Source organism: Engraulis encrasicolus, unplaced genomic scaffold (assembly GCF_034702125.1).
Source record: "Engraulis encrasicolus isolate BLACKSEA-1 unplaced genomic scaffold, IST_EnEncr_1.0 scaffold_28_np1212, whole genome shotgun sequence".
NCBI classification, from domain to species: Eukaryota; Metazoa; Chordata; class Actinopteri; order Clupeiformes; family Engraulidae; genus Engraulis; species Engraulis encrasicolus.
Window position 1 is genome coordinate 1,010,543 of NW_026945577.1, and position 10,000 is coordinate 1,020,542.

The 10,000-nt window shown below is 48.4% G+C and overlaps 1 protein-coding gene across 1 annotated transcript in view; it reads left to right on the forward strand.

Moving 5' to 3' along the window:
- Positions 1-10,000, forward strand: part of LOC134443101 (serine/threonine-protein kinase WNK1-like) — a 168,646-nt gene that overhangs the window by 141,718 nt on the left and 16,928 nt on the right. The window contains exons 25-33 of the mRNA XM_063193035.1: positions 1-140; positions 380-497; positions 1,245-1,476; positions 2,285-2,480; positions 4,534-4,605; positions 6,251-6,328; positions 7,311-7,344; positions 7,935-7,996; positions 8,205-8,824. The exon at positions 1-140 is cut by the window's left edge and continues 630 nt beyond it. Of these exons, the coding sequence (XP_063049105.1) occupies positions 1-140; positions 380-497; positions 1,245-1,476; positions 2,285-2,480; positions 4,534-4,605; positions 6,251-6,328; positions 7,311-7,344; positions 7,935-7,996; positions 8,205-8,824 (1,552 nt within the window). The remainder of the gene's footprint in view (positions 141-379; positions 498-1,244; positions 1,477-2,284; positions 2,481-4,533; positions 4,606-6,250; positions 6,329-7,310; positions 7,345-7,934; positions 7,997-8,204; positions 8,825-10,000) is intronic.

Here is a 10,000-nt window from a genome sequence, read left to right on the forward strand (position 1 = left end):
CACCTACTGCCTCTAATGCCTCTGCTGCTACTGCTGGTGGGGTGCCCACCACTGCCACCCCGGCTGCCACGCAGGCCCCCCAGACCAGCTCTGGTGATGCTGGTAGTGCCACTACTCCGTCCACATCCACCCAGGCCCAGGTATCTGGCAAGAAAGCTAATCAATTTAACAATACTGCCATACAAAGTGCAGTAGCTACATATTTTGTCAAAATTGAGTTTAGACTGAAAATGGTCTTCAATACACCTCCTTTATCTTGTGACAAATCCTTATGGTCCAAATGTGATGTTTTAGAGATGTTTTAATGCTGTAACTGCAATAGACTGCAATGCATAAGGTTCCTCACCCTTGGTCTAAATGCGTATTACTTTTTGCTCAGGTGCCTCCGTCCATGCAGTCTGGTTCTACCACCCCCGTGGCAGCGGGGCAGCCCAGCACCAGCCCGGGCCAGACGCAGACGCACATACACACCGCCCAGTGCCTGGCACAAGCTCAAGGTCTGTCAATTCCTCTGTCTCATGATATGATACAATACGATAGGACTTTATTGTCTGTTTTCACTGAAATTCATTTTGGATCCCTGAGCAAGACTCGTTTCAGACAGGACATACACATAACATCACAAGACTATTGCACATGTGACATGCATGTGGAGCATAAAGCATCAACACAGACAAAGGCTGAACACAGACGCACATTCACAGTGCCTGGCACAAGCTCAAGGCCTGTGTCTTCTGTTTTGCCTATATCTGAGACTCTGGGGAGTGTATTCCAATATGCAACCTTGTGTCCTCCACTTGTGCCTGTGGCCTCACGTTTTGCTGATGCCCCGCCTCCATGGAGAAAACAAGCCTAGCCGCAACAATTTTTGGGGAACTATTCTTCATTCACCATTCAGTTTGCAAATGAGAAAATGACTTTACAATTGAACTTTTGTGAGATATTGAAATATAATGCTACTGTGATGTCATCATGACGGTACGAGGCCACAAACACAAGTGGAGGATGCAAGGTCGCATATTGGAATGCACGCTCGGGCTTTGGGCTTCTATGGCCCCAGGCTCCATGTTTTATTTTTGTCTGATGGTGCGCTATGCTCCACACGTGTGTAATAGTCTTGTCACTTTACATGTACTGTCTTTTTTGTGCATGTTTGTATGTACCAGACAGATTTTATTTTCTAAAATACAAACAACGAAAGACAACTGACAATAAAGTTGATATTTCACTGTGTCGTTTCGTAGGTCAGCCACCACAACAGGGGGCGCCACACGCACACTGCCCCGACTGTGAAGTGGCGGCGGCGGACGCACAGGCCAAGGGGGCGTCGGGCAGCCCGGGCATCGAGGACATCCACGCGCTGGACAAGAAGCTGCGCTCGCTGTTCGACCTCAGCTCCGGCCCCCAGAACGCCTCCACAGACGGCCTACCCTCCGATGCTCCCAGCGGGGCAACCGGAACCTCCTCCCCCACCGGGTCTGTAGTAACTAATTATGAATTAATTAGTTAGCTAATTAGTAACTAATGACAAGTCAATTAATGTCGGCAGACAGATTTTACTGTTGGAATGTTGCTGTTAATATTGAAGGTACACAGTGTAGGATGGTGGCCAAAGTAGGTATTGCAACTACCCCACCGGGTATGTAATAACTAATTATACAATACAATACAATAGAGCACAGTATCATAACTATAAAGATGACTCAAAGTAGTAATTACATTCATTTATTAGTTAGTTTATTAGTAGTTCATGACGAGTAGGGAGTGGTACGTACAGCACAGAACATTTGCAGCGGTGACCTACCCCTCCATATTGGAATTATATGAAGGAAGTCATGCATTAGTATAGCCAAAAAAGTATCCCTCACTGGGTCTGTACTGACAACATTAATTTATTAGTAGTTGTTGATGGGTAAATTCATATCGGCAGACAGATTTTATTACAGTATTAACTCATTGAATACCGGCGGTGTTTACGGAATGATGTTGTAGAATACCAGCGATCTAAACCCTTTTTTGATGTTTTTGTAGTCACAGCATATTATTAAATTGGGACTCTGACACATGTTATGGCTTGTTTAAAAGTGGAGACTTTACCCTCTTAGTGGGTGAAACCCATGCGTCTCTGCCAACTTAAGCAAACTTAAGTTAAACTGAGGCGAGTGTCAACCGAATTCCTCAAGAAACAGAGATATTGAGGTTTTTGTGAAACATGCGCAGTTTCAGAATGCTATTTAGTATTTTATACTAAACTTATTTTATACTATTATCAATGTCTCTGCAGGTCCATCATCGCTGGTGGTGGTGGTGGAGGTAGCGGGAGTGGAGGGGCCCCTGTGCCTCCATCTAGCCTCCCCCTGTCTGGGGCAGCGCAGCCGGGGACCCCCCTCGGCACCCCCGGGCCCTCCTCCACCACGCCTGCCTCCGGAGGGTACGCGCAGGGCGGCACGCCCGCCAAAACACCCCTCTCCAGAGTACCGGTGAGTCCGCGTGCGCGTGCGTGCGTGCGTGCTGTATTGTGTGGAGGATCAGCCCAGTCACCACTGAGTTTGATTCTAGAATGCTGAAGTACTGCATGATACAGGTTGTGTGTATGCGTGCGTGCATGCGTGTGCTTGTGTGTGTGTATGCGTGTATGCGCACCGTGCCGCCATGTGCGAGACAGACTTGTGCTTGTTTGTGTGTGTTTGAGTGTTTGAGCAACTGTGCATAAATGGCAAATGTCTCCGAGTTTCTGAGAATGCTTCTGAGGTGTGTTTGAGTGTTAGTGTGTGCGTGAAGGTTAAAAATTGGAATGTGACGTATTATGACGTGTGTGTATCCAAGTGTACTTGCGTGCGTTACGTACGTGTATAAGTTTGATGTGTGTGCTTGTGTCAGACCTGAAAAATGAGAAAAGGTCGCACCATGCATAGGTTTCTTTATTACACATATTGTAATAAAGAAATCTATGCATGGTGCGACCTATTCTCATTTTTCAGTTTTACAATATTTTGGTCATCACCCTTAAAAGAAGAGAAAAACTGTTGGGTGACGCCTGCTCCAACCTTTATGTGCGTGTGTGAGACCGGTCATCATGCAGTCTGTCTAACTCCACAGGACTGTGTCTGTAATAATAACCTGCTGCATGTGTTCTGCCCCCGCCCCGCCAGTTAACCTCTAACCTCCGACCTTTAATCCTTAAACCACCATAATAATATACTGTATATATTACTCACCATGTGACATCACCATTACCTTCTACCATAGAGCACATCTGTAATAATCTGTAATGATAATAATCCGTAACCCGTAATTGCTAATCCGTAATGCTAACTGTAACTAACTAACCCTTGAGATCTGGATGGTGGGAGTCTGTTGTCAGGGGATTATCGCGGCTGGTGAGCCGGTGTGGAGGACAGCGTTGCTTCACTTCACAGCATGTTGTTTTTTTTGCATGAATCTGGATTTCTTCTGATGAAGCTGCTTTTTACAACCCCCTCCCCTTCCCCCCTTTACCCTCATCTTTCCATCTTTTCATTCTTCCCTCCTCCCCCTCTCCTCCTTCTCCTCCTTTCCTCCTCCGCTGCGCCTCTTCGTCTCGTTTCCTTCTCCCCATTTTCTCCTCTTGTCCACTCCCCATCTCTTGCTTTTCTCCTCCACTCTCTTTTGTTTCTCCTGCCCTCCTCCCTTCCTATCCTTTCCTCTTTTTATCTTCCCCTTCTCTCTTCTCCTCTCCACTTTTCCGTCCGTCGCTCCTCTCTTCCTCCCCTACACTTTTTCCTCTCCCCACTTTCTCCACCTTCTCTCATTTCCTCCTCTCTCCATCTCCTCCTCCTTTACTCCTCCTTCTGTCCTATTCTCCTCCTCCTGTCCTATTCTCCTCCTCTTCCCCCTCTATACCTCCTCCCCCTCTTCTATTCCCCTCTTATTGTCTTCTTTCATCTTCTGCTTTTCTCCTCTATTCTTCTCTTACTCTCCTCCTCCTCCCGTGCTATTCTACTTTTCTTTTCTCCATCTTTTCCTTTCCCCATCATCTCCTCCTTCTCACCCCGTTTCCTCCTCACCCTTTTTTTTTTTCATCTGTCCATCCCTCCTCTCATCTTATCCTCCCCTTCTATTCTCGCCACTTTCCCCTCCTCTCCTCGTCATCCCCTTCTTCCTCTGTTCATCCTCCACTCCTCCACCCTCCTCTCCTTCTTTTCATTCCTCCTCCTCTTCTCTCCTCCTCCTCTCCTCCTCCTCCACTACTCTCCCCCTCCTCCTCTTCCTCCTCTCCACATCCTCTCCTCCTCATCATCCACCTCCTCCTCCTCTCCTCCTCCTCTCTCCTCCTCCTCCTTCTCCTCCTTCACACTCCTCCGCCTCCACTCTCCTCCTCCTCATCCTCTCCTCCTCTTCCACTCTCCTCCTCCTTCTATTATCCTCTCTTCCTCCACTCTTTTTATCTATTCGTCCCTGCACTCCTCCTCTTCCTCCTCCTTCTACACCTCCTCTTCCTCCTCTTCCTCCTCCTCCTGCTCCTGCTATATACGGTGCGGTGCGGTGCTCCAGGGTCTGCCTGACCAGGCTGGGACTCCGCCCACTGAGTACCTGCCGCCCTTCCCAGGACCCGCCCTAGTGCAGGTGCCCACAGACAAGCACAGCAAGCACACACCTACTCTACCACACACCTGTCTAGCTCCCACAGACAAGCACAGCACACCTACTCTACGACACACCTGTCTAGCACACCTACTACAACACACCTGTCTAGCACACCTACTACAACACACCTGTCTAGCACACCTACTACAACACACCTGTCTAGCACACCTACTCTACGACACACCTGTCGAGCACACCTACAACACACCTGGGGTGCCTTTCTGGAAAGCGTAGTTGCTAACTATGTTAGCTACTTTGTTGGTTGCAATGCAATTTCCAATTGACAACTACCAAAGTTGCTAACGGCTAACAACTATGCTTTCCAGAAATGCACACCTGTCCAGCACACTCTACTACACACTTGTCTTGCTCTCCGTGAGCCTACCTGTCTGGCTCTACCTGTCTGTCTGGACTTGTCCGTTTGCATGCCTGGTCATCATCTCTCCATATTCATATTCAAATGTGCGCTCCCTCTTTCTCCGTCTCCATCTTGTTCTCTCTCGTTCTCTCTCTCCATCTCTCTCTCTTCCTCTCTCCCTCTCTCTCTCTCTCTCTCTCCATCTTGTTCTCTCTCTCTCTCTCCCTCTCTCTCTATCTCATTCTATCTCTTTTTCTTTCTCTTCCTTTCTCCATCTCATTATCTCTCTCTCTCTCTCTCTCTCTCTCTCTCTCTCTCTCTCTCTGCCTCTCTCTCTCTCTCTCTCTGCCTCTCTCTCTCTCTGCCTCTCTCTCTCTCTCTCTCCCTCTTCTCTCTCTCTCTCTCTCTCCCTCTTCTCTCTCTCTCTCTCTCTCTCTCTCTCTCTCTCTCTCTCTCTCTCTCTCTCTCTGTGTGCATGTGTGCATGGCAACAGGAGCTTCACTGTCTCTCTCCTCTGGTCATCTCTCTATTCCTCTCTCTCCGGCCATCCCAGAAGTGTGTGTGTGTGTGTGTGTGTGTGTGTGTGTGTGTGTGTGTGTGTGTGTGTGTGTGTGTGTGTGTGTGTGTGTGTGTGTGTGTGTGTGTGTGTGTGTGTGTTTGAAAGGCCATTGGAGTGAGTTATAGCTGACTTAGCAACAACCAATCACAGCTACTCTGATGAGGTGTCAATTTCAATCCACCAATCACAGCTACTCTGATGAGATGTGTCAATTCCCAACAACCAATCACAACGCAGATGAGATGTGGCAGTGAATCCTGATTGGACAAATTATGACTATGTTAATCAGCTAATGAAGCTTTTTCACTTCAGCTGTAATGACTTGTTGTGAGAAATCGCCCCCAAGTTCAATTGCGTAGTTGGTGTGCTTGCTCTTTCATTTTTGTGTGTGTGTGCATGTTTGTCTGTCTTGTATGAAAGATGGGAAAACTATCAGTAAGTGAAAAGGTTTGTAATTAGTGTTTGTGTGTGTGTATATGTGTGGCGTGCGTGTGTGTGTGTGTGTGCGCGTTTGTGTACGTGCGTTTGTGTGCGTGTGTGTGTGTGTGCGCGCACATGCGCCTGTGTGTGTGTGTGTGTGCGCATGCGCGTGTGTGCGCGCGTTCGTGTGTGCGCGCGTGTGTGTGTGTGTGCGCACACATGCGCGTGCTTGTGCGTGCGTGCGTGCGTGTGTGTGTGTGTGTGTGTGTGTGTGTGTGTGTGTGTAGTCCCAGCAGCCTCTTGAGGATCTTGATGCCCAGTTGAGGAGAGCGTTGAGCCCAGAGACCGTTCCAGTCATCCCTCAGGTCTCACACACACACTGTCTCCCTCTCTCTCTCTCTCTCTCACACATACACACACACACACGAACGACCCGCTGAGCTATTTCATCTGGCCCACAGATCTTTTACGAGAAGGACAACGTTTAAATCCAGTATGATGCTCTCTCTCACTCATCCAACAGTCTTAACCAAGGCTGCATTCATCACTAATGAGATGACGTTATATTGACGTACATTGTTTGTTATTTCTGACACAAGTTGCCTGCGACTGTTGGCTCTTTGGTCAATATTGTAATACCTAATGTGGCCCTTGAGCCAAATTAATTGCCCACCCTCGCCTTAAGCTCACTCACCCCTGCCTTCAGCTCATTTTGTTCAGTGCTAACAGTTCTTGTCTGTGTGTGTGTGTGCGTCTTATCCATGATAATTGGGGGTCATTTTAGAAACTGATTAATGTGTCAGCACAGGGCACCTAATGGGCCTGTGTGTTTGTTACCATCCCGAATGTTCTTGTGCTTCTAGTGTGTGCGTGTGCGTGTGCGTGTGTGTGTGTGTGTGTGTGTGTGTGTGTGTGTGTGTGTGTGTGTGTGTGTGTGTGTGTGTGTGTGTGTGTGTGTGTGTGTGTGCGTGCGTGCGTGCGTGCGTGCGTGCGTGCGTGCGTGCGTGCGTGCGTGCGTGCGTGCGTGCGTGCGTGCGTGCGTGCGTGCGTGCGTGCGTGCGTGCGTGCGTGCGTGCGTGCGTGCGTGTGTGTTGTGTGTGTGTGTCCCTCCCTAATGTTCTTCTGGACTATTTCTGTGTCTGCCAACGGGTACCTAATGATCTGGGCACATTTTTAGGAAACGGTTTTGTGTGTGGACCGTGCTCCATATCTAATGATTGTGTGTTTGTGTCTTTCTGCCTGCCTGTCTCTCTCTCTCTCTCTCTCTCTCTCTCTCTCTCTGTCTCTCTCTCTCTCTGTCTCTCTCTCTGTCTGTCTGTCTGTCTCTCTGTCTGTCTGTGTCTGCAGGCCGCGTCTGGAGCCCCCTCTGGTGGACAGCCAGGTGAGTGACCACACCCAGGGTGCAGTTAATTATTGCCAGGGCTCTAAATTAACTTTTTTCACCACCTGCCAAAATGACTTGTAGTTGTTAATCTTACTAGCCACACATACACTCACTAATGAGTCAAAGTGGCTAGTAAGTTTTCTTTTCTACTTGCCCAACTGAATTTTCACCAGCATTTGGCCAGTTGGCTGTTGTTAATTTAGAGCCTTGATTATTGCTGATATTTTATTTATATTATATTTTATTTATATCATATTTTTGCAAGCTTAGTGTTCTAGAATGCTGATGTTCTATGAGAGATGTTCTAGAAGGGATCTGCTGATGTTCTATGAGAGATGTTCTAGAAGGGATCTGCTGATGTTCTAAGAGTTGTTCTAGAAGGGGTCTGCTGATGTTCTAAGAGATGTTCTAGAAGGGGTCTGCTGATGTTCTAGAGATGTTCTAGAAGGGTTCTGCTGATGTTCTAAGAGATGTTCTAGAAGGGGTCTGCTGATGTTCTAGAGATGTTCTAGAAGGGGTCTGCTGATGTTCTAGAGATGTTCTAGAAGGGGTCTGCTGATGTTCTAAGAGATGTTCTGTCTCCTTAGTGACCAGCCTGGATGGAGAAGTGGCTCCTGCACCGGCAGCCTTCACCTGTGGCAGATTCCAGGTACACACACACACAAGCTCTCACGCACGCTCGCGCACGCACACAGAAGCCACATCCAGATATTCAAGCTTACAAAATTTGTAGTGATACCGCCTTTTTTTGTAATTTCATGTAAAACGCACTGAGAAGGTTTTGCGTCTGAACTCTCGAGTTGAGTTTGATTGGCTTGCCCCTTCAATGCAGAATGTCCGTCCTCCCCCCCTCTCAGGTCACCGTGGCAACCGAGGTTGGTGGCGCGTCCCAGGCCAGACGCGGCTCCTCCGACTCCTCCACCACCTCCTGCTCCTCCACCTCCTCTTCCTCCTCCTCCTCCTCCTCTCTGTCCAGCCCGGAGAACACGCTGCACCGCTCCTCTGGCCTGCGTCGTCCTCAGCTTAGTGACGAGGTGGACATGGCACCTCCTCCACAGCACCACCTCCCCCCAGCCTCCTCCTCCGCCACCTCCTCTCCTGTGCCCCCCACCACCACCATCGGCCGCTTCCTGGTCACCTCCTCCACCTCTGCTCCTGCTTCCATGGCTGCCATGGCAACTGGAACTGATGCCAACGGCAACAACACGCGCCTGGGACGGTTCTCAGTCACCCGTAGTCCCGAAGAGCCCGCTGTTGCCCCCGTAACAACAACAACAACCACCACCACCGCTGCTGTGCCCATCGTCCCCGGTAACCACCTGCCCTCGTCGCTAGGCAACGGACCGCCCGTCCCCACGACGATGGGGGTGCCGAGCCCCGAGGGGCGGAGCCTGAACAACTCGTACCTGAGCAGTGACAACGACTCGGAGATGGAGGACGATGACTTCAAACGGGAGATCGGACGACTACGAGACAAGTAGGGAACACACACCAGGGATCAAAGTTTTCCGTCGCTATGACGGATTTCCGTCAGCTGGATTTTCGCTTGGACGGATTTCCGTCCTTATAATTCATGTCAATTAATTAATGTTTTTTGCTTTCCAACTGAACTCAAATCGAGAGCACTCTTAGTCATGAGAAGGGGAGAAAAGGTGTGTTTGGTGTACGGATTTAGTTATACACGCCACCATCGTCATAGCATATTAACTTTGTTGTTGCCGATATATATTTAAGAAATAAGTTAAAAATGGGTTGCATCTTACAGGGGTCACGGAGGCTATCCCTGGCAGAGCCAATATTTTATGCCACGTCTTGTTCTGGGAAGCTGTGTTCTGATGGGTGGTCAATAAATGCCGTTTCAGTGTTTGTTTCACTTTCAAGGCTCGTTGTAGGCTACTGTGTGATGCTATTTTGCAAACTGGAATAGTGTGCAGCAACAGTTGTGTGTGTGCTTGTTTTTGAGTGGCTCAACGTCTGTGCCCATCTTCTCGGACTACGCTACGTTAGAGCTCAGTTATTTGCGCACTGCGCACTCAGGACTGATAGGTGGGTGATTTGTCTTGATTCGAGTGGAAAGTTGCGCGACAAGCTTGGGAAAGTGTGCTACTTTTGTTAAACGATAGACGTATGTCTGTGACTGTGTCGTGTCTGCTTGCGTCGTGTCAGCTTGTAGGAGAGAACACGAGTGCGTGTTGGAATCGGGGACGTTTTTTAAATCAATGGTCAGCGTGTGCCTGCATGGCACCGCACATCGAGAAGCAAAAAAGTTCTGGTAGCCATAGGTTTTCAAAACGGTAGAACACAAGAGGTAGACTACCGCACCCTGTTGTAAACGTCAACAAGTTATTTGTAACAGGATGAATAGTGAAAAACATACAAAATAACCAACAACTAGTTTTCTCTCTCTGATTGCCATTACCAGTGCATTAATGTTTAAATGTCAGAAATACAACTGCAAGCAGCGCGCACCAGTGCTTTCACCAGAGGGAAAGACAAAATATAGCCTACCACTACTACTACAACAACAACAATAAAAAAACATAATAGGATCACTGTATCAACGCATTGCAATTCCAAGTCAATAATTCTGTGATATCAGCTAGACAATTTTGAAGCAACACTCATTGTGAATCTATTCTGCATAATGTTGTGA